At 43.5% G+C, this 25,461-nt stretch overlaps 1 protein-coding gene across 1 annotated transcript in view; it reads left to right on the top strand.

Moving 5' to 3' along the window:
- Nucleotides 1-217: 217 nt before the first annotated feature.
- The window catches only part of CGAS (cyclic GMP-AMP synthase), a 38,322-nt gene continuing 13,078 nt past the window's right edge, over nt 218-25,461 (top strand). Inside the window, exons 1-3 of the mRNA XM_044289688.1 lie at nt 218-1,158; nt 8,864-9,089; nt 24,388-24,642. Coding sequence (XP_044145623.1) covers nt 268-1,158; nt 8,864-9,089; nt 24,388-24,642 — 1,372 coding nt within the window. The 5' untranslated portion in view covers nt 218-267. The remainder of the gene's footprint in view (nt 1,159-8,863; nt 9,090-24,387; nt 24,643-25,461) is intronic.

Below are 25,461 nucleotides of genomic sequence, written 5' to 3'. Positions count from 1 at the left end.
CTTCTCAGGTTACCTGACAGATTTTACAACTATTTACCTTTCAGCTATACTTTTATTTGACATTGGTTAAATAATAAATAAAAATCATTTCTCTGTAAAGAATTTGGTGTAGACAGTTCATCAGCAATTCCTTGTCCTGTTCCTGAAAGCCACATAGACTTTTAGTTTCATTTCTTTGAGAACACTCTGAGGAGGGAGGGGCACTAATTATAAAAGTAAGAAGGAATACATTTTGCAGCTCACTCATATGGTGTACACACCTTTGAAATGGAAGGCAGAGGACAGCCAGCTCAACGGAAGGAAATGTCCACACGGCCAAAAGAACCGAGAGGTAGGGGACGTTCTGCTCCTAATCCAGTTCAATCAGAAAATACTTTAGCCTCAACAGTGAAGAAGAGATCAGAGAAGCCTGGAAAACATACATCATCTCAAGGGGATGACAGATGTGATGGACTTTCAAGTTGTAGGAAAATCTCACAGAAGAAGTCCCCAGGAGTACAAAAAAGCAACAGTAATCCTGCAGATGAGAATAATGACATGAAAACATCCAGAAAACAAAGTTTAAAGGATACGTCAGCAAACAAAGAGAAAGACAAAGGAACATCATCAGGAAGTAATGACAAGATAGCACAACTTACAAGCAATGTAAGGTATTTACCCGATGGATTACACTGTGCAACTGAGAAGAAACCCTCCAGAAAACTGAATACATCAAAATCATTGGACCAAGAGACTAACAGAGCAGAGGATAAATCTCCTGCCTTCAAAATGATAGACAAACCACAAAAATTAAATTCTAAATATAAATCCAGTGATGAGATATGTGAAATTGAACGCCAAGTAGAAGTTGCTTCAGAGAAGAAAGTTTGTGGTAAAACAGATAAAGCAGAAAAACTGAAAATTTCAAACTTAAAGAATGAACATGTCGCTGAGCCCAAAGAAAGAGATGTGAATGTGAAAACTGTTAATTCCAGAACTAGGAGATTGAAGGATGTGGTTGATGAGAAATTAAGACTGAAGATGGATCATATTTCAAACGCAGCACAGAGCGTTAATAAGATTGTAGATGTAATACTGAAATCTGAACAATTCCGAAAAGATTCTCTTTTTAAGGACATAAAAAAAATGAGCACTGGCAGCTACTATGAGCATGTTAAGGTAAGATAACGATGTTAACGCCTATTCTTAAAAGGCATAGGAAAATTATTTTCATTTATAAATATAACTTTTAGACAAATCAAAGTAGTTTTCATAACTTACTGGGTTTTCTGGCTTTAATCTCATAGCAGAACACTGCAGTCAGAATCTGAATATCCACTAACTAGGGAATGACACAATAAGGCAATATGGCTAGGATGTATGCTGCATTTTTAGCAGGCCCAGTAGTAGAAATGCATATTCTCGTCCACAAAACAGATAAGAATAGGACATGTTCTATCATTTGCGGATGCGGTCAGCACACGAATAACATCCATGTGCTGTCCACATTTATAGCGGTCCTATAGAAATAAATTGGTCTGCATGCAATCCACAAAAAAAAAAAAAAGGATCGGACACACAAGAAGAAGAATACAGTTGTGTGCATGACACCTAATACTTATACTGTAATAGAAATAATGTAATTTGATGACTTGCACAAGGTCCAGTACAAAGTGAATGAGGAACAAGCGGTCATTATTACAACTGGGTGTCTACCATCCACCATATTGTCAGCAGCACATCGCATTTACACAGCATTTTTTTCTCACTCATTTGTCCGGTGGTCGGCAGCACTTTTACATGAGCCAATTATCAGGAACAAGTATTTTAATGCTTGTTCCTAATAACTGGCCCATTACTCAGGCTGTGTAAAAAGGGTCCTAACAGAGAGGACCTCAAATACCAATTATTCAGAGACATTAAGCTGCCCGCACACATTAGATAGGTGATGGCCGACTGTTCTCTCTCTCATCCCCTTCATTCACATACATGCCCAAACAGCCCATATATGCATGTGTTCTGAACAGTGAGATGGGAGAAACCAGCAGCTTATCTCCCCGAGAACAAAAGGATAGTCATTCTAATTCAATGAAGGTCAAATAGTACAGAGATCTACCAGTGCACCTTGATATTAGGCTAACTGGCTGTTCTCTAGATTCCACACTTATAGGGTAACTGTCATTTGAAAATTTCACTGGTATAACTGATATATGGTATACGTTCCACCTATCAAAATTAAATCACTGTCGTTTGGAACGCTATATTTCTGTTAAAACTGTTACTTTATTAATCAGAAAAACAAAGGGGAAGGGGGACTAACCTATATTAAAATTCTAGGACGCCATCCACTCAGTATAGGGTCGATATTTGGGACCTATAAACCGCATATGCGGTAGATACAACTGTGGATGGGGTCACTAGAAATGCCGCAGGCTAGTGCTGTACTGCAGGTTAAAGCAGAGGGCCATGGGGCCATGCTAATTAGATCCACAGAAGTAAGCACTATGGCGCGGTCAGAGTGCTCTGAATCACTACCAGCTGATGGATCCCTCGACTAGAGTTATGGATAGACTAATCCAGTGATAAACATCTGCCTGCAGAAGCCGATCTCAATTAAATCCATCCGTTCAGTGTGAAACGGATGTCTGAGAATCGGCCCTGCAAACACGAATCACTGGATCTAAGCTAAGCTGGGTGAAACAGACAAAACTGGATTGCCAGTGCTCATCTACCTGCAGAGGGCTGAGAGCCGCAGACCTCAACTGCAGTGTGAGCGCAATGCAGATACATATGAACATTAATTCATCCCCACACCACACTCGACGCGTTTCGCCATAAGGCTCGTCAGGAGCGTGTATCTGTGGTTAACAGGATAAATATTCAAAGCTGCTGAGCCTCCGTTACAGAGACTGCAGCTGTAAGTACGAGGTGGCCGAACGCGGCCGCTCAGGTGCACAGAATATGAGGAGAGTCCTCCTCCCCTCTACTGAGCCACGCCTACAGAACGGCCAATGAGGATGCAGGAGGCGTGGCATCGCCGCATCATCCATCCCGCCCCCATTGTGCCGCCCCCTCGATGAGACCGGCCCAGATGAATGTAATAACATTCTACATTAGAGTTAGAGTAGATATATACGGCGACTTACTAACCTGGCGACGTTTGTATAGCACCGATCGGGACGGGGATCATAAAGTGGTATAAACTACATTGTATTTTGTTTTATTTTATTTGTTTTGTTTTATTTGATTGATTGAGGACATCAATCGGTAGTGGTAGAGACAACACAGAGGGATCAAGGAAGACCCAGCAGCATTTATTCTAGATGGTGATGCTGTGATCAGGCTGATGTATATGGCGATCCCTTCATAGATTAAAGGGGCTGTGTGTGGTATGATGTGGTATAAATAATCCACAACCAATAATTACACTATCATACCCCTAATATCTCCTGGCCCCATCAATGGCCTAGGTGATCTAATAACATGAGATCATTAGTGGTCAATCCCACTGGGACACATGGATCGTGGGCAGTATATCATCACCCCTAATGTTCCCCCGTTGCACCTCAGCTCCAGGGATCTAGAGAAAACACACAAAGGAATTATACTCATTCAGTCCCTGGGGCTGGAGCGCACACAGGCGGTAAATCCACTGTGTCTCTTTTTGTAATAAACGCCTATCAAAGTCGCCTCCTCTTGGCGATCTTCTGACCACCTCCACAGCCTGAAATTTGATGACATCCACATCACCATTGTGCATGGTCGATATGTGTCTAGCAATCGGGGTATCCGCCCCTTTGCGGATGTCATTTAGATGTTCTGCTACTCTTCTACGGAATTCTCTTGTGGTTTTACCCACATATTGCTTTCCGCAAACACAAGTGGCCAAATATACCAGGCCTCTTGTTTTGCAATTAACAAATGATCTGATAGTAAACCTCTGTTCAGTGACACTACAAATAAATGTGGCGCCAGTCTGGATTGCAGGGCAAGCCACGCAGCTGCCACAGCGGAAGGTCCCTTTGAGGCTGGTACTCAGCCATGTGGATGTAGTCGGGCCCTGAAAGAAGCTGTGGACCAGGCGATCTCTCAAACTACGTCCACGTCTGTACGTAATTAGAGGTACATCGCCTATCATATCCCCAATATCCGGGTCTGATTTAAGAATACCCCAGTAGGTCGCCAGCAGCTCACGCACTGTGTTGTGTGCTTCATTATATGTGGCTATGATGCGCAACTGGTCCATTCCAACCGATCCTGACCTAGGGGTAAGAAGGGCATCCCGGTTTTGTGCCAGCGAATGCTGGTACGCCTTAGTTAGTACATGTTGTGGGTACCCCCTACTCCTAAATCTGGTTCGTAGATCACTGGATGCCGTTCTGAAATCCGACATACTGGAGCAGTTACGCCTTACCCGAAGGTATTGCCCTTTTGGAATTCCCCTCTTCAGGGGCAGAGGGTGGCAGCTGTCCCAACTAAGGAGGCTGTTTGTCGCAGTCTCCTTGCGGAACAGTCGTGTGCCAATGTTGTGCTCAAGGATAAATTTCATTAGTTCAAGGATAAACTCGTTATGCTGCCAGCAATGGGTGCCACGTTGACTAAGGAATGAGGCCACAACTCCACACCCCCTATCGTGGGGTATGGAGCTGTACAAGGCCTCAACATCCAGGCTGGCCAGCATAACGTTCTCACCAAGATGTATTCCTTCCAATTTTTTTATCACATGCATAGAATCACGTACATACGAGTATAGGGACACCGCAAATGGTCGTAAAATCCTATCCACGTATGTACTGATTGGATGTGTCAAACTCCCAGTCCCTGACACAATGGGACGTCCCTTAAGAGGGGTAAGTCCCTTGTGCACCTTGGGTAACCCATAGAAACAAGGGGTCTGGGGATGTTTGGGAAACAAAAACTCAAACTCAGACCTACTGATAAGGGCATGATCGTGTGCTGTGTCCAAGAGGTCCTTCAATTGCCTCCTGAACGTCTCAGTTGGATTTGATTCCAGCACACGATAACATGATTTATCACTGAGAATGTTCAGACACATGGTCTTATATTGGTCACAGTTCATTACGACAATATTCCCTCCCTTGTCCGATGGTTTAATGACAAGGGAGTTGTCGCGTTCCAGTGAGATAAGGGCCTCAATCTCCCTTTTCCGGAGATTGGACTCAGTCCCCTTCAATGTGTCGAGCTTTCTCAGTTGGTCTGTGACGACCTTTAACTGTCATTTGAAAACAATTCTGAGGCATCTTAGTGATGTTCCAACAGTTTTGATAAGTGAAGGTTCAGATCTTGAGGCCTCCAATGCTTGTTGAAATGAAAGGTGAGCAACGTGTTCCTCTGACTGTGATCAACTAGCTTTCCTTGGAGGCAAGTACATAATCATGTATCGATTCTTCGTATACTTTCTATGAGTCTATACACTGGTTTTCTTGCATCTCTGAGTAGAGCCAAGCAATACCAGCTGAAAGGGCATAGTGCTCAGTGGCAATGAATAAACACTTACCCTTCATAGATTCTATCTCTTGATTAAATATTACATTTCTGTTAGATAACGCAACATGTACTAATTTTTCTTTTGAAATCATTTAACAGAAAATCCTCCCCTGCCTGGACATTACTGTTACATACTTGTTTTAGTGCTTTGTAGTTTAATTTTTTCACTCGTAGCATCCACCTAATGTGTTCAGAGTTGGAGAGAAGCCACTACTAGTGCCCCGATTCTTATAGCCGGTCTGATAGTGAAACAATCACTCCACCATCCACGTACAAAAGGATCTAAGCAGTGGTACTGAGCTAGCTAATGTGTTCAGATGACACATTAAAGGGAATGTGTCAGAATTTTTGTTTTAGTTTTCCATGTCACTATATTTACTAAATACCTGGAGAGCGCAGGCCAGCTTATGGTAAAGCAGGGAGCTGACAACGCCCTGCTTCATCATGGCATTCAACTGTATTTGCGTGCCGTGGACGCAGATACAATTAAGTGCAGGGGCCCCCCGAATAAGGATGAATTGTTCCAGTGATCGGGTGCTTGGAAAAGAGGACCATCTAGCGCCTGTGCGGTCACACACATAGGAGATGACCAGGATGAAGTGGCGTGCCAAGGGTGGGAGGCTTACCGCCCCGGGTGCGACTCTCAGGGGGTGCCAGAGCCCAGAAGCAATGAGAGCTTTCATCAATAGAGATGGAAGCGCTCTTTGCTGGAGCACCGGGGATCTGCAGTCCTGTCACTCACCTACCACTCAGCTCCCCGTGCTCCTTCTCTCGTGCACTGAATGGGGAAGCAGAAAAGCTCCTGCTCCCTGCTTCAATATTCAGCCTACAGGCACAGATCGTGCTGTCTGCCTTTGTGGGAGGAGCCTCCAGCTCAGAAATCTGCCTGTGCTCCTCCCACACAGTGCTGCAGAGAGATCTGTGTCTGCAGGGGAGAGCTGGATCTGAGCTTCAGGAACGGGACAAGGTGAATAGTTACTATTTTTTTTTTAACACAGAGGGCTTCACTACTGTGAAGGGGGCACAGAGTGGGCATTACTACTATGAAGGGGGCACAATAGCATTACTGCTGTGAAGGGAGCACAATGGGCATTAATACTGTGAAAAGGGAAACAGAGCATTACTACTGTGAAGGGGCATAACTGTTATGGGGGCACAGTGGGGGCATAACTACTCTGAAGAGGCGCAGAGAGGACATTACTGTGAAGGGGGCACAAATAGGGCAATTTAACTGTGAAGGGAGTACCAATAGGGCATTACTACTGTGAAAGGGGCACAGAGAGGGCATAACTACTGTGAGGGGACACAATGAGGGCATAACTACTGTGCAGGGGGCACAATGAAGGGATAAGTACTTTAAGGGGGCACAATGTGGGTATAACTACTGTGAAAGTTGTACAATGAGGGCATAAATACTGTGAGGGGTACAATTATTAAGTATTGGGGGATGGGGGTGCTAGAGAAAGGACCTCTCCTGGGTAACAAAACACCTTAGGCACGCCACTGCCATAGGATGGGTTCTGCTGTGCATGCGGTCCCGACCAGAGCTTTTTCCTATAGTGTGCAGGCATGGACACCGCTGCTGGACTGCAGGGTGGTCATAACCTCTGGAAAAGAGCGGTGCATAATGCTTTGGAAAAATGAATCCAGCCAGTAAAGGAGGCAATATGGACAATCACAATACATTAGTAAGTGGCTTGTATTAACTTAGTAGTCATGATAAATGCTATTTGCTGAAGTAAGACAACCCCTTTAATTGCTATTTTACATTGAATTTTGGCACTATGCATTTTTCCAAGGGTATTTTGGGGTTAATAAGTAGGTTGAACTTTCCATTAGTTCTGTGACCGGCATCTCTTCCATTCAGCTGGTGCTTCTACAGTGATGTGCTGTGATTCTGGTCATGAGACCAACACTTTGCTCAATTAATGTACTTAAAGCCCTATGTATATTTTTGGAATACCTGTCTAAACTATTAGTTTTAGAAGTTTTCTTCCCTTGGTAGTTTTCCCTAGCGACACGGGTCACATGACCCAGGTCTGTCATGTGACTCAGGTGTGCATTAGGATAGATGTCAATCCTCTGCCCAACGAGATACCTGTATTTGTAAAAGGGTGTGCGCATTTTGTACCGGAAACACCTGGGTATTACTAAGTGAGATGTGTATATAAGGAGAGGAACTTCCAGTAGTGCACCATCCCAAAGTGACCGCGACACGTGTAGGGTGTGGGAAACTGTCTGATGTCTGCTCTTCTAGTATTATGCCTCATCATTGATTATATTGTGATGTATTTATTTCCCTCCTTATGTAATGTTAAGTAGTGGGTTTTCCGCTATGGATATGGGACATACAACTTTAGAAGGAATAGACTACTTATTTTGTATGATATGAGATGCATATTATTTGGAGGTGGGAGTTGTTACACGTTTAGTCCACCAGGTGTCTCTGTTGTTCCAAGTTTCTGTTTTTTTGTGTGCAACTTTTTAATTGAACATCTTTCTAACCATATTTATTTAATAAATGTTTTTGTAGTGCTTGCAATATGTCAGTTTACATGGTTATTTTTTGTTTATGTATAACTTGCAAGTTTTACTGAATCTTTTCCCCCAAAACCATATATCATTCTGCTCACCTCCTCCTGCTCTGACATGCTGGCTCCAGATTGCACTGCAGTTTGTGATGACTGCTATTTGTTAAATGATGGAATCAGGGGACATTAAATACTTCTGCAAAAGCATGATTTCATTGTAATAACTTTTACACAAAAAATAAACACCACATACAAGACAGTACTTTACCTTACAGTTTTAATGAATGTATTTGCCTTATTCAGATTTCGCCTTTTTCCTATGACCACTCTTAGGGGCTGTTCACATTACATTTTTAATACACGTTTGCCGTATATATGTTAAATGTAGAAACAAAATTTATAGAAAAACATGCAATTTCTGGGATATGCTTTCTAACATGTATGGGTGGGCGAACAGATTGATACATTTGTGATTTTTTTAAATGAAAAAACATATTGGTTGTACAGAAAACTTTTCTTTTTTAAACTTCCCCAGAGATTAAATGTAAGAAAATGATGTTTAACGGATGAAAATGTAATGCTTGATGTTTCCATCCGTCTCTCATAGACTACTGTGTTAAAATGTATATGTCAAGCACATAATTTTTTTTTTTTAAATGTAAACAGACAAATGTAGTCAAATGATGCAGATATGTAATACAGTATTTTTGCCCAATTATAGTCTATGGTTACCTCAAGTGACATGTTTCAGTACATTTTTATTGCATTCAAACGTAAATTCTTGACTGGAAGCAAAAGGGATATTACCCCACAATATGTTGAAATAAGAATCTTCACATTCACAGATATCAAAGCCAAATGAATTTGACATCATGTTAATGATCTCTCAACAACCATACAACACAATCAAAATTACAAACCTGGACAATGAAGGTCCTTTCTACACATTGGCGTACAAAGAACGAAAGCCACAAGCCATGACTGAATATCTAGATTCGGAAGGGAACATTTCTGCCAGGAAAATCGTGGGTGAATTCAGAGCTCTTATTAAGCAAATCATTGGGAAATCAGGTAAGCATGATGCTTGTATTCACTGATCACAGGAAACGTACTATACATTTATGTCAATATACTATAAATTACCGTATCTGTGATTTACGTCATGGAAGAATCCTAATCATTTTCATCCAACTCTGGTCATCATTTTAGATGACAAACTAGCCACAATGGTTACAGTGTGACAATTATACCTTATTGTTGTATTCAGGTCAGTGCAGGCATACGTGACATAGGCAAATCCTACATTTACTGTTATGTTCCTTTTATTAATATGAATCATAAAAATGATATGTTGGACTATTTTTAGTCCTTATTCATAGATGTCATAATACCTTAAATGGGTATGCCATCAATAGGTGTGGGTCCTGCCCCAGTCTCCACACTGGGCCCCTTCAAGTGAAGGTCAGTTCACTGCACTTGCGTGGCCATTCTTCACTATGGGAGTTCTGAAAATAGCTGAGCACTGGCTTGGCTATTTCCGACAGTCTCATAGCGATGAATGGAGAGGTGCACTGTCCTTCACTTCGGGAGCTATTTCGCTATGCTATTTTCAGAGCTCCCATAGATATAAATGGCGAGCATGCTGTCTAAGTGCTGTGCACTCTCCTTCATTTCAGGGGCTCTGTTCTGGAGATAGGAATGGCTCCCAGAGGTGGGACCTGCACCTATCTGATATGCCATCAATTTCTGACATGGGAATTCCCCTTAAGCTCCTTTCAGATGGCTGATAGGAAACTCACCTGTGTTTCAGCTGGAAACGTGCATGAATTTTAAAGGGAGTCTCTCACCAGGAAATGTAACTGTTAAAACAGGCCCAATACCTTGTAGGACTAGCTCAGGTAAATGTAATAATACCTTTCACTTAGTGATTCGTTGTGTAATTCTGGAGAAAAAGTACTTACAGTACGTGCACTGTGGGTGCGCCCATGCCCCTCTATACATCGTTGCTGCCCCTGCTTCCTCTGCTAGTCCCTCCCTTTCCTTGATTGACAGATGTTTCTGCATAGTTCTTACCCAGCCCTGTCAATCACAATGAGAGTGAGGGGTTGGCGGATGAAGCAAGGGTGTATAGACTTCGGACGACCCTTGGTGCACGTAAAGCATGCCTACACTTTCAGATAATTTTAAAGAATATGTGTGTGTACATGAGGGATATTACTATATATAGCTATTATATGATTTGTGTTAGCATTTTATCAGTTTTCTCCCTCTGTATGCTTTATCTTTAAGTATCAGTTCTTCCTGAACTGGTAGATGGAGAATAGCTTGCATCATGTCTTCCCATAGACTACACATAAAGACAGGAGACACTGCTACCTAACTCACTTACTCAAAAGCATCATGTAGGACATTATAGAGAAGTACAGAGCAGTATAGATACAAGATATAACATTTACTATTGGCTGTTGTCATGGCTGTGCTGGTCTCTCTGACTCTGCTGCTCACTGCCCCCCCCCCCCCCCCCATAGACCACTAAGGGATTATGTATTCTGATGCTTTAGTGAGCAGGCAGCCCTTCTTGGTCTTACAAAACAGAAAGTTAGTTTAAGTATGGTGGGGGTGGGGGGAAGTTGAGAAGGGAACAAGGCATTTTTCTCTGAAAGGATATATTACAAAGTTTATTTTGCCTCTACTATTGATTTATGCAAAGTTGTGTAAAAGTACAGTGACCTTTATCTGCTTATTTCCAAATGAATTAAAAATAGTTTTCTCCAGAATAAAGAAAGAGATTGTAAAAAGAAAAACATTATTAACAAGCAGCTGAGCTAGCCCTACAAGGCTTGTACCTGGTTTAACAATGAACATCCTGGTGACAACCTCCGTCCGTGTCCGTGTCATCCCTGTGTGGTCTTCTCAACAAAACTCAATGAATGAGTCTTGTGGGGTAAAATGGACAAGCTAAGAATATGTTGCGACTTTCTCTTGATGGTCAAATGGTCTGTGTGGAAAATTGGCCATGTAAAACCATTCAATTTAATGGGTCAGTGCTGTAAACTCACGTGGAAAGGGGCCTTTAAACAGCATATACGTTGACCTTGCATACATAGCACTCCTCAGGCTCTGGGAAAACTGGAATTTCCAATGGTTACCAAATCCGATGGCAACTTTGTAAAGCTTTTGGTAAAAAGCAACAGCAAACTGGTCTCTGTAAGCAAACACTCCAACCTTCCTTCTCACAATTATGATAGATTTTCACTAGTCTTTCCTAGCAGTTCCTCTCTCAAAGGGAATGTCATTAGAATATTACCCATTGTATAAATCATGTTTTATTGTTTTTTTTTCTTCTAATTTTCCATATCTCTATATTAAAAAAAAGTATATAAATCATGCAATTTTTGCCCTGGCCACTAGGCCTCATAATAGGTCACGATTATCTGTTTTGTAACTTTTCACTAGCTGTTATCATTATCACCACAGGCAGAATTACAATGGCAAGTAATACCTTTGCATAGATAATGCACTATCCAAAATTCACAATAGGTGATATCACAGCTCATCTAATCCTTCCTGACCTCTGCACAGGTCACAGAGCATGCCTAGAAAACCCTCCCATAGCTGTCAATACGGTCCGCTCCTGGCCACGCTCCTATCAGCACAGCAGAAGGCAAGAGCGGTAATAAACCACTCCTGTCTTCTCAGGGTCCCTGCTGTGTCTTTCAGACGGAACCTGACCATATTCTGCTAGATTGCAGGAGCTTTAATCCCAGTGCTGGGATTAAAGCACTGCCTGACCGTTATATACGTGCTATCTGCACAGGGTATGATGTGCAGATGGGACAAATCTATCCAGTAGGCAATCGGGAAGGGGTTCAATATAGGTGAGAGGTTGATATGGAAATATAATTAATAAAAAATAACAACAACAAAAAAGTTTAACATAGAAAGTTGCTTTAAAAGGGTTATGCCATGATGGATTAAAAAAAATTATATCAGACATCATATAGTACATGATAATCTCTTCCTAAGAAATCTAGGACCAGCCCCTGTACCCCACATGGATCCAGAGATCTCCCCATTCATTGCTGCAATTGTTCTTCTAGATTTAAAGTATAACTGTCATATTTTTTTTTTTTAGTATTGGATTGTGGTGATTAATATCACCTTGGTGGCCCTATTTCAACTTTTCACTGTGTATTCAATGACCCCTTAATTCCACAGTTTTGTTCCCTGTACTGCCTACTTCTACCTGTGCTTAAAATAGGGTTGCTAGACATGGTCCGTCTATGTGTTGAAGGACTGAGCACGCAGCGTGCAGGGTCACATTACTGACAGCCAGGGACTGTAAGTAAATGATTAAAGCCAGGTCCTCCCCAGCAGCAGATAACAGTGCCTGGGCTGTGTGCACTTCTCCCTGTCCCTGCGCTTGGCAGACGCTCCCTCACTCAGCAGACTGGAGAATGCAGAGTTGGAGCAGTGCAGACCAGGGAAGGGAGATCTGCCATCTGCTCAGTGTATAAATGAAAGCAACATGTGGTAAGAGGACCCCTTTGTTCTGCAGGAGATTAACCCTTTAGGGGGGAGGGCTCTGGTTACTGACACTTTTGGAGGGCTATTGTTACTGGCTAGTGAGGGCAGGCGGGATTAGCCTCAGGGTGAGGGCAGTGGCGGCCATCTTAACTGAATAGTGAAATTGCAGTTTTATGCAGACTGGTTGCTAAGGGCTGAATCTTATTAAATATGGGGTAAGTCAGTCCATTCACACGTCCGTTTTTTCTTTCCTGATCTGTTCCGTTTTTTCAGGAACAGATCAGGACCAGATCTGGACCCATTCATTTTCAATGGGTCCTGGAAAAAATCGGACAGCACAATGTGTGCTGTCTGTTTCCGTTGTTCCGTTCCGCATGTCTGTTTAAATATAAAAACATGTCCTATTCTTGTCCTGAAAAATCGGATCCTGGTACAATACAAAGTCAATGGATCCGCAAAAAACGGATGACATTCGGATGTCATTCCGTATGTCATCCGTTTTTTGCGGATTCCGTTCCTGGAAACACATAACCAATTTTTTTTTTTTTTTCCAATTTTTTTTTCAAAGAAATCCAAACAACTTTATTTGATTATTGAAATGTATACATGTTCCCGTTTTTTGCGGATCCGCAAAAAACGGATGACATACGGAAACATTTTCAGGAACAACGGATCCGCAAAAAACGGACCGTTTTTCAGGATGAAAAAAAACAGGACGTGTGAATGGACCCTAATAGTACGGATTCTGGAATATCATGTTATTAGTAACTACATATATGAAAATTGAAATTAGGGTCTAAGTGTGACAGTTATCCTTTAAGGCTGGCAGCTCAGGGGTGTGTCCTTTCTGCTGCTGTTTCCATGTAATGGTCGCAGCTTCTAACACAAGATATGGCAGGTGACAGTTGAAGATTTAAATTGAGCTCGACGGTTAAATAAGGAAAAGAACAAATAGCAGGTGGCGCTATACAGATACATTTTATTGACTTATCTCAGTGGCTATATTATATTTTTAATTACATGCAATTACAAAAGTATTCAGATCCATGTGCTGGTTTGAAAAATGGAGAAGGTTTTAATAACAAACAGGATGGCATTTCCTGATGACACGCTCCCTTTAAACCCATTGTTGCTGTGCTTAAAAGTGGTCTGAAACAGAGCATAATCAAAGACCTACCAAGCTAGCTCTGCAATTGCACAGATTATTCAGCAGGGAATAAACAACTATAATTGAAATCAGTACCTTTTTTTTTAAAACATTTCTTTATTTGGATGTTTGAGGCATACAGACATATACTACAATAAGTATATAATGCATGAGATATACAGCCATATTCCATGTTAGCCACATTCAAATACATTCTTTTATATCTTTAGTTACATCATACAAGGAAACATATAGTCAAACACTTATTATACTTCCCTACCCACCCACCCCCCCCTTCCCCTATCCCAGTGTTTCTCAAATAGTGGGGCGCGCCCCCCAGGGAGGGCACCAGGCTCCATAAAGGGGGGCGCGCAATATAATATGCGGCAGGGAGATGAGCGCTTCCATTGTGGAAGCGCTCATCTCCCTTCCTCTGATCAGAGGCCGGCGCAGGCGCTGAGGGACTGGGAGGAGGAGCTGGGGGCCGGGAATAGCAGCGGGGCGGTGCAGTCAGTGTACTATAGCCCCACCCCGCCTCTCCGGTATAGCAATATAAAATATCTTATTCAATTATAATGTATTAGATATGCCCCCTCACTTCTAAATTCCTAGTACCTTACATCCTATTCCTAGGTTCTGTAATGCCGGCAGGTCGGGCGGGCGGCAGCGTAACTCCCTGGTGTCACGTGCCTGCGCCGCCTACTTTATGAATGAAGCAGGCGGCGCAGGCAAGTGACGTCAGTGAGTGACGCGCCGCCCGCCCGCCCGGCCTGCCGCAATTGTACAGAACCTAGGAATAGGATGTAAGGTACTATTAGGAATCTAGGAGTGTGGGGGCATATCTAATACATTTTAATTGAATAAAACATTTTATATTTGAATACTGGGGGGGTGGCGGCGGGGTCTGTGGATGGCACTGTTATGGGGTGGGGGGTCTGTGGATGGCACATATATAACAGTGCCATCCACAGATCCCCCCTGTAACAGTGCCATCCACAGATCCCCCACCCCATAACAGTGCCACCCACAGATCCCCCCTGTAACAGTGCCATCCACAGATCCCCCTGTAACAGTGTTAGTCATCCACAGATCCCCCCGTAACAGTGTCCGTCATCCACAGATCCCCCCGTAACAGTGTCCGTCATCCACAGATCCCCCCCGTAACAGTGTCCGTCATCCACAGATCCCCCCCGTAACAGTGTCCGTCATCCACAGATCCCCCCCGTACCCGTGTCCGTCATCCACAGATCCCCCCCATAACAGTGTCCGTCATCCACAGATCCCCCCCATAACAGTGTCAGTCATCCACAGATCCCCCCCATAACAGTGTCCGTCATCCACAGATCCCCAGTAATAGTGCCACCCACAGACCACCATTAGTTCCAAACCCACCAAAAGCACACCTTTTGGTTAAAAATATTTTTGTTGTAAATTGATCCACATTTCTTTATTTTTTTATTCTCTTATACGTTAATAAGGATACAGTGTTATGCAGAGGTGTACTTATTAATTATAACAATTTTATAGACAAATGATACCATTGACAGTCGCGCGGGGGGCGCAAAATGTTTTCTTCTTCCTGGGGGGGGGGGGGGTCATGACAGAAAATAATTGAGAAGCACTGCCCTATCCCAACGTCTGCTACTCATGCCACTCTGCCACTGCCTTCTCTTTATTCTTACCCACTTCTAATCTTTTTAAATACAAAATTCTTTTTATGAGACCCACCACTTCATCTTTGGTAGGAATAGTTGGCACCAACCAATGTCGCAATAGACATTTTTCAACTGCCATAAGGGCAATGTGTACACCAGGTTCCGCTACCCCTTTACCTTGCGAGACATCTTGGCCCACTGGAATATACGGTACATTGCTGCGGATCTGTTTTCACCTCAATATCCCAGACCTCTTTAATAAGAAAGATTATATCTTCCCACAGTGACCTAAGGTGCTGGCAACTCCACAGCCCATGTAAAAGGTCTGCTTTAGGCTGCGAGCACTTAGGACACTCCCTCAGATAATGCGCTGGGGCATTAGAGTATGAAAGATTAAACGCATATGTCGCTTTATGCCGAATCCTCAATTGCGATTCTCTCCATTGCTCACTGTGAACAGCCTTCCTGATATATTCCAAACCCTCTCTCATTTTAAGGGTCAAATCTTCCACCTCAACATCCCTTTCCCAGTGTGCGAAAACAGTTTTCGCTAAGGTTATAAAATATCTCTTAGACGTCTATACGTGTCAGCAAGTGAGATCATAACCCCACCTCTCCCCAGAAGAGCTGCAAACCAGGTCATTCTGTCTGCTTCCCCCAAAGAAGCCGATTGGGCTTTGCAATAAGCCAAGAGCTGATAGAATGCTAGTGGGTGAGAAGTCTGAGTCTCGATCTGATGTCTACTCGCAAATTGCTCCCATGACATCAAATTATGATCTGGTCCTATTAGTAAGTCACTTAGCGTGTGAATGTGTTTCTCTCTCCACTTCTTATACATCTTGTTTTCTCATCCTTGCGGAAAAGCAGGTAAAGACCACAAGGGCATCTGGGGCGACCAGTAAATCGGAAGCCTGTATATTTTCCTAATTGATTTCCATGCCATGATAGTGTCTCTGAGAAGAACAGACTGTCTCACCTTATTCGGAAGATCTTTCAACCGAGTGTGGATAAGGGCAGCTAACTCCCACGGTTTTGCCAGTTCCCGTTCCACCTTTCCCGCAGAGAAATAATTAGTTTTCCAAACCCAGTCCCTCACATGACGAAATAGGGCAGCCAAGTTATATAATCTAATATCGGGCATATTTAACCCCCCCTCCCATTTCAGTAAGCAAAGTTTCTTGTAGGCTATGCATGGCCTCTTTTTATTCCAGAGGAACTTCACAAACGCTGATTGCAATTTTCCCACATCAGCATGCTTGAGGAGTAACGTAACGGATATAACATTTTCGGAAAGCTAATCATTTTTATTAAGCATGCTGTCCCCATCAGTGACAATGGAAGGCCTTTCCATTTATTAAGCTCTTTGATAATTTTAGTGATAAGCGGTGGGTAATTTAATGAATAAATTGGGGAAGCAGTCTTGCCTATTTTAACCCCCAAATATGTGATATAGTCATTAAGCAACTCAACCCCAGTGTGGGAGATAGTTCTCATATCCATGTCCCCCCAAAAAAGCAGCTGACTCTTAGACACATTTATTTTGTAGCCCATTACTCCACCATAGTTCTGGAATATTTCCAGTACCGCCTTCAGGTGTAAGCTTGGTGCATTCATAAAAATCTGCAGATCCTCCGCAAAACATGCGAGCTTTAGAACTTCCTTCCCCACCTTAATCCCTTCATACACATCTGACTTCCAGAGGAACAAAGCCAACGGCTCCAGAGCAATGTCAAACAATAAGGGAGACAAAGGGCACCCTTGCCGTGTCCCTCTGTGAAGCCAAAACGGTATCTGACAGAAAACCTGGAACATGAATCTTTGCCTGAGGATCTGCATACACAGCTGACAAATAGTTCCTAAATGCTCCCTTAATAGCCATTTTGTTCAAGATGTCATTTAGCCATTGCCAGCCGACATTGTCAAAAGCCTTTTCGGCATCAAAAGCAAGGAGAGCCTGCGTCGCATGGGCTCCATTCTGCCGCAAACTGTCTTGTACTGCCAGTACTTTCCTGATATTAGTCACCACAGAGCGGCCTTTGATAAATCCCACTTGATGTTCCCCAATCAGGTCCGGCATAAGTAATGCCAATCTATTGGCCAGTATCTTCGATGCCAACTTCAGATCTTGATTAATCAAGGAGATTGGCCTGAAAGATTCCGGTTGTGACAGATCCTTTCCTGACTTTGGGATCAGCTTAATATAAGCCATATTACCAGATGGGGGAATCCTCCCTCCTCTGAGCACTGTATTAAACATGGCGGTCAACGTCGAAACTATGTCAGGTCATAGTGCCTTGTAGAATTCTGCAGGGAACCCATCAGGGCCCGGCGACTTCCCATTTTGCAGGGCCTTGATTGTCTGCTGTACCTCAGTCTCTGTTATGTCAGAGTTGAGGCTCTCTAACATTTCTGCCGATAAGGTAGGAAGTTTAACTTTGTTTAAAAGTTCCCTCGCTTTCTGTGAGTCATAGGGCGCTTGGGAGTACATGGCTACAAAATATTTTTTCATAATGTCCAGCAGCTTTCTAGGGTGGGAATGCAAGACTCCCTGCTCATCCCGGAGGGGGTATAATTGTGAGCGTCTGACATATGGGCGCGTAAGGTTTGCAAGCAACTTTCCCGCCTTGTTTCCATATTTAAAGAGGGTAGCCTGTCTACAGTCAGCAAACCACTTGACCTTCCCTTCTTGATAGTAATCATAGCTATGCTTAGCAGTGATCCATGTCACCTTATTTTCATCTGACGGGTCATTTAGATATTTTGCGTACTCCAGCCTAACATTATGTATGGCTTGATCATATTTCTTCTGTATATTTCTTCTCTTTCCTATATAGTGTATGATATAATCCTCCCCCTTAATACCGCCTTTGCGGTTTCCCAAAACAACTCAGCGTTTTGTTTGTGTGCTTCATTATCTTAGGAGTACTCCCACCACCAACCCCTCAGTCTATCATTGAAATCTTCATCCAGCAGCAAATGACCCGGCATTCTCCAAACCTGGTCCGTACTTCTGGGGATATTCTCCTCCAGTTTGATCTAGAGTGGAGCATGATCTGAGATCAGTATGTCCTCTAGTTCCGCCTTATGGATTCTCGAGACCAGATCTGGAGATACCAACACATAATCAATTCGCCAGATATCAACCAAATCTACCGCTTTAAGAAATGGCGTAAGAGTATGAGAACCCTCTGGATTTTGTGGACCTCTTTTTTGACCCGTCTGCTTTCTGTCCTCTGCTGTCACGGACGGTGTACAGGAAACTAGACAAAGCAACATGCATATATGACTGAGTGGATCCAAAGCTAAGGAACCAAAAGGGAGACCCCTGCACAAGACCTGAGACTTTCCCTGGCTGCTCAGCCTATGCAAAGATCCCAGAGGTGGAAGGTTGCATATCCACGTACCTAGACTATATAACCCCTGAACACCCTACAATAGTGAGGGGACACGACCACCGGCTCCCTACACCAGACACGGAGGGAGTCAGGGTCACCTGGGATCCAGCAAACAGAAAATAACAGATAAATGTTCAGCACTTAACTTTGTAGCAGACTGGAAAACAAGATCAGCATGCACACACACTCCAGGAAGTAGTATAAGCTGCCCAGTAAAGCATTCTGGGGAGGAATTTAAAGGGAAGCAATCAGTCCAACTCCATGACAGCTGAGAGAGGCTAACGAGATGAGGACCTGAACAGCACAACAAAGAGAACTCAAGGAGGAGGTTCTGAAAGGCCTCTGTCAGAGCTTCTCAGCTGTCTGGTTGTGACATCTGCACTGTTTCTTACCCTATTAAACTCACCTGCCATTATCAAGGATGGGCCTTTATCCTGTAACACTAAATTCTCCAGAGCTTGATAGAAACCCGTTTGGGCCGAGTTAGGGGAATAAATATTATACAGGAGTAGTTGCCTGCCCCCCAAGTTAATCTCAACTCTCAGACTCCTCCCGTCTCTATCTGCCTCACTATTATTCAAGGTGTACTGAAGATTTTTATGAAAAAGTATCATTACCCCCGCCTTCCTGCCAATTGACGAGGAACCAATCACCTGTCCCACCCAATATTCACGCATCCTCCAGAAGTCTTGTTCCTCCAGGTGTGTCTCCTGCAACAAGGCCTTCAGCTTTTTAAGGTGTCTAAGTACTATATTTCGTTTGGTCTGGGAACGCAGACCTTTCACGTTCAATGTCACTATTCTCATAAAATCCTTCCAAACAGGGCTACCTCAGGAGACACACCTGGAGAAAAACCAGACTGTCTATATCTGAAAAGAAAGCACAAGTTAGTAATGAGCAGCAATACAAACATTTCCCAACTTAAAATCCTACCCCCACCCCACGAACAATAGAAACATCACTAAGCGATATCAGTCTCTTAGCATTGACTTCTCTTTTTTCGCGCATCATCCGGAACTATCGCAATTCCGTGCTCCCCCTTCACACCACACTAATATTCTAGGAAAGGAAAAAACTCCTACCCCCAAAGACCTCTGTAACATTGAGATTCTTCTCCAACCTGTCATATACTCTCCACATTAAACAGCATTGCTGGTATCTCCCCTCTCTTCTATACATCCAAACCCCACAGGACCCAATAATTCAATCTTCTGACTCAGCATCCAAGTGTCTCAGGGTCTCTAAAACAATCAAAATTTCGCCCCCATACTTTACACTATTTCCCAGGACCACTTCTCTTCAGCCTTGGGACTCATCTATGGGCTCCCTGAACGTCGGGGATCTCCTATGGTATTGTGAGTCCTGAAGCCGCTTCTTTCTTCGGTTATACTTCGCATCCGACATTCTTCCCTCTCTCTCTAGCCATGGGTCTCCTACGTCTTCTCCTAGTGCCCTCATGGCCTCCCTCGGGTTGAGGTAAGTATCGATGTGGCCATCTTGGTGAAAGACCCGCAATGTGGCGGGAAATAACAGCGCAAATTTGGTTTTCTTTCTGACCAAGGCAGAACATACTTGTGAGAAGGCTCTCCTTCGTTTCGTAACTTCCATTGAGTAATCACTAAAAAGGAATAGCTTCGAGCCTCTCAGCATCAGCGGATGTTGCGCGCCTTTGTACTTCCTAAAAATCGCCTCCTTGGCGGCATAATTTAAATATTTCGTAATGGCTGGTCTCGGTCTCGCCCTTCCCCCGTCTGCGCCTGCGGGCCTCGCTGGACCCAATCTGTGGGCTCTTTCAACAGTGTACTCGCCTTGGAGCCCCAAGGCCTGAGGGAGATCTATTGCGAATATTTGAAGCAATTGTGATTGGGGAATATCTTCTGGCAATCCCACCACCCGGAGATTACTTCTCCTGGAACGATTTTCCAGGTCCTCCAGCTTGTCTTTAAGCGCCTGGTTATTTGAGAGCACCTCTCACTTTTATTTGTGTCTGCTCCAGCTCTTCCTCCACCATAGTAATTCTCTGCTCCAGCTCCGTTATTTGTGCAGAGTGCTGGGACACTTCTGTTTGTATCTGGAGGAGCGCAGCCGAGACCGTAGCCTCCAGTGTGGATTTAATATCAGGCGCTAACAACTTCGCCACTTCCAGAGCCATGGTCCGGCAGGATATAGTAATGTCCTGATCTGGGGTTAAACTAACCTCAGAGCACTCCGATTCCACGTCTGAGCTTCTAGCAGGTGGCTGTGCTGCCGACCGGGTAAGCCTCTGTCTTTTCTGCCACCGCCATTTTACCCTTCGGCTGGCGCTCCTCACCCTGTGAGGGACGCATTGGAGTATTCGACATGCCGTCTTTTTTCAGGAATTTCTCCATCAACTTGTTCTATGGCTCCCGCAGAGGATCGAGGATGCCAAATTTACCTCCCAGGAGTTTTATATGTTGGCTTGCGGGCTTTGGGTATCGGAGCTCAGGCCCTCACATGCGCGCGCCGGAACCGGAAGTCATAGGTACAGTTTTTTCCAGCGTATAAGACGACCCCCGATTTTTCCAGTTAAAATGTAGGGTTTGGGCTAAACTCACCATATAAGACTACCCCTCCAACGCCATTTACTTTGGCATCAAGATCTGCAGGTGATTGTTGTGCAATTTTCCTCTTTTGCCTCAGTACCATAAGATGCCTTTAAAATAATCTAGTACACCAGGATACAGTGGCCTTAAATCTGCTGCTGTGATCTGGGTTAAATGTGGCCCACTAAAGTGCAAACAGATGCGTTTTATTTCGTGTCACTACATAACCGTTTTTGGCGATGCTCATTCACCATGTCTACTACATGTTTTTCGAGTTCTGGCCAATGTGGGGTGCCTATTCTTAATGCACACTTACCCCTTGGCATACTCTTTAATGCTTTTTCATTTGCCTTCCAGTCCCGAACAATCTTTTCTGTTACACCATATTGTCTTGCAGCAGCGCAGTTATGTTCCATGGCAAAGATTACAACTTTAAGTTTGAAACTGGCTTCATATTTCTTTCTTTTTGCTGGTATTCACCACCACATGTATCTGCTCCCCAGATAGACTGTTTTTTTACCACAGATAAGATGCAACTTCATTAGAGATCTACCGTTCCAACATTAGAATTGGCTGAAGTGCAGATGCTCCTGCTTCCCCTTGCCTTCCCTCAGAATCACCAATCCAACCCAGTATACAACAACCAGCCAATCACGGCAAGCGATGTACCGGTATTTTATGTGCACACTGCATACAAAGCCTGCTTGGATTGGGTGGGTCAGCTCTCCATGCCTGCCCAGCCCTCCCTGTCTTCAAGATGATCTGAGTGGTAGTACACAATACGATACTGCCGGCACGAGAAAACCACTGAGAGCAGGGAGAGGGGGCTTCTTCAGGAGGGGCTGGCTGGGATGCAGCGCGCGGTGGCTCAGCCTGTCCCTAAAGCTGGAGAAAGACAGCTTCTCTAGTCCAGCTAGGAAGTAAGTTTCAGCATGCAGTATACCGGCATACAGGTCCTTCTCAAAATATTAGCATATTGTGATAAAGTTCATTATTTTCTGTAATGTACTGATAAACATTAGACTTTCATATATTTTAGATTCATTACACACCAACTGAAGTAGTTCAAGCCTTTTATTGTTTTAATATTGATGATTTTGGCATACAGCTCATGAAAACCCAAATTTCCTATCTAAAAAAATTAGCATATCATGAAAAGGTTCTCTAAACGAGCTATTAACCTAATCATCTGAATCAACTAATTAACTCTAAACACCTGCAAAAGATTCCTGAGGCTTTTAAAAACTCCCAGCCTGGTTCATTACTCAAAACCGCAATCATGGGTAAGACTGCCGACCTGACTGCTGTCCAGAAGGCCATCATTGACACCCTCAAGCAAGAGGGTAAGACACAGAAAGAAATTTCTGAACGAATAGGCTGTTCCCAGAGTGCTGTATCAAGGCACCTCAGTGGGAAGTCTGTGGGAAGGAAAAAGTGTGGCAGAAAACGCTGCACAACGAGAAGAGGTGACCGGACCCTGAGGAAGATTGTGGAGAAGGACTGATTCCAGACCTTGGGGGACCTGCGGAAGCAGTGGACTGAGTCTGGAGTAGAAACATCCAGAGCCACCGTGTACAGGCGTGTGCAGGAAATGGGCTACAGGTGCCGCATTCCCCAGGTCAAGCCACTTTTGAACCAGAAACAGCTGCAGAAGCGCCTGACCTGGGCTACAGAGAAGCAGCACTGGACTGTTGCATGTCATTCGGAAATCAAGGTGCCAGAGTCTGGAGGAAGACTGGGGAGAGGGAAATGCCAAAATGCCTGAAGTCCAGTGTCAAGTACCCACAGTCAGTGATGGTCTGGGGTGCCATGTCAGCTGCTGGTGTTGGTCCACTGTGTTTTATCAAGGACAGGGTCAATGCAGCTAGCTATCAGGAGATTTTGGAGCACTTCATGCTTCCATCTGCTGAAAAGCTTTATGGAGATGAAGATTTCATTTTTCAGCACGACCTGGCACCTGCTCACAGTGCCAAAACCACTGGTAAATGGTTTACTGACCATGGTATTACTGTGCTCAATTGGTCTGCCAACTCTCCTGACCTGAACCCCATAGAGAATCTGTGGGATATTGGGAAGAGAAAGTTGAGAGACGCAAGACCCAACACTCTGGATGAGCTTAAGGCTGCTATCGAAGCATCCTGGGCCTCCATAACACCTCAGCAGTGCCACAGGCTGATTGCCTCCATGCCACGCCGCATTGAAGCAGTCATTTCTGCAAAAGGATTCCCGACCAAGTATTGAGTGCATAACTGAACATAATTATTTGAAGGTTGACTTTTTTTGTATTAAAAACACTTTTCTTTTATTGGTCGGATGAAATATGCTAATTTTTTGAGATAGGAAATTTGGGTTTTCATGAGCTGTATGCCAAAATCATCAATATTAAAACAATAAAAGGCTTGAACTACTTCAGTTGGTGTGTAATGAATCTAAAATATATGAAAGTCTAATGTTTATCAGTACATTACAGAAAATAATGAACTTTATCACAATATGCTAATTTTTTGAGAAGGACCTGTATAAGACGACCCCTGACTTTTGAGATTTTCATGTGTTAAAAAGTAGCCTTCGGCGTCATGCACACAACCGTTGTGTGCATCCGCGTCAGTTACGTCATTTTTCAGTTTAGCGGAGGTTCTATTCATTTCTATGGAGCTGTGAAAAAAAACAAAAAACTGATAGTCCTATTCTTGTCAGTGGAAAACGGAGAACGGACCCATTCAAGTCAATGGGTCCGTCAAAAAACAAAACAAACGGATGCACAACCGGTATGTCATCCGTGTCCGCGTCCGTTTTTTTTCTCTACAAGACCTTGGTGCAATAAAATTAAACTTTTCATTAACCTTCCTTTTTTCCCCCCTGTCAGACAAAAAAAAAAAGGAAGACACAAGGAAACACAACTGAAGCAAAATCCGACACTGACCACTGAAGCCAAGTCACTGACAGTGAAAAAACACTGTTGTGTGCATGAGGCCTTATACACAGGAAAATACAGTATATGAATTATGTATGCTCAGACTATTCCATTTTGTAGCATTATTATGATAATATAAATGTGTACCGTATATTTTTTTCTGATAGGAATGGAGGAAGTATCTCTACAGAGGAAAGATCCTGGGAGCCCTGCAGTAACTCTTATTATTAAAAATGAACTTCAGGACATTTCAGTAGATCTTGTGCTTGCCTTAAAAATACCCAGCAGATGGCCTGAACAAACTAATAGTGGAATGAACATTGATAACTGGCTTGGTACAAAAGTAAAACGGGAGTATATAAAAAATCACTTCTACATGGTACCCAAACAAGCAATGGTTGGAAACAGAATAATCAATGCAGGTAACAGTTTTATTTGATTTTGTACATTTATTATATAACTATTATGATAGAAGATCTGTTTACTGCCAGGTTTCCCCATAGATTACAGCAGATCCCTGGGGTCCTAGAAAAAGTATACTTTGTGATCAGCTTATTGCCAAGGGTCCCTTCTAGCAAGTAAGGGATGTTCTAACTAGAGAAAGCCTTTAGGCTACAGGGCAATGTAGTTGATGCAGATTCTGCTTCTTTTTTTGCAACAAGTCTTCAGCAAAATCTGCACATGTTAAGTCTCTTTCACAAGTATGTGTCCTTGCTTAAATCCGTGAAAAGGTGGTCAGCGATGCCTTCGTGAAGATTTCCGTGATAGATTAGTGTCCACTTTTTGCTGTCCGTGTGTCATCCGTGTTTCACTGACACTGAACAGCTGAAAAATAATTTTCAAAGCATCTTTTCCCAATGATCCGTGAAACACTGATAGTATCCGTGGTTTTGACCGACCCATAGACTATAATGGGAGTGATGGATCTGTAAACACATGTGGGCTCCGATATCTCCATGACTGGAACATATTGGCAAAAGTCTCAGCTTTTAATACCTTTACTTATGTCTTGCCAGCATAGTCAGTGTTATCTGTTTGGTGCATTCTTTCTCTGTGTTTCATATGATTGCTACATTCTGTGTAGTTTGCTCTCGTGGTGCATGTGGACCGCGCCGATATCCTCCATTGTATGCATATTTTGCTGGGGTTAGTCGATTACTGCGGTCCACATGCGGTCGGGCTGGTCCCCTAATCAAAGACACGCTACAGTGTCATGGGCTGAGCAGCTCCTCCAGAATTGC

The sequence above is a fragment of the Bufo gargarizans genome, chromosome 4 (genome assembly GCF_014858855.1).
Source record: "Bufo gargarizans isolate SCDJY-AF-19 chromosome 4, ASM1485885v1, whole genome shotgun sequence".
In the NCBI taxonomy this organism is placed as follows: Eukaryota; Metazoa; Chordata; class Amphibia; order Anura; family Bufonidae; genus Bufo; species Bufo gargarizans.
This window is presented reverse-complemented; position numbering and strand designations above follow the sequence as displayed.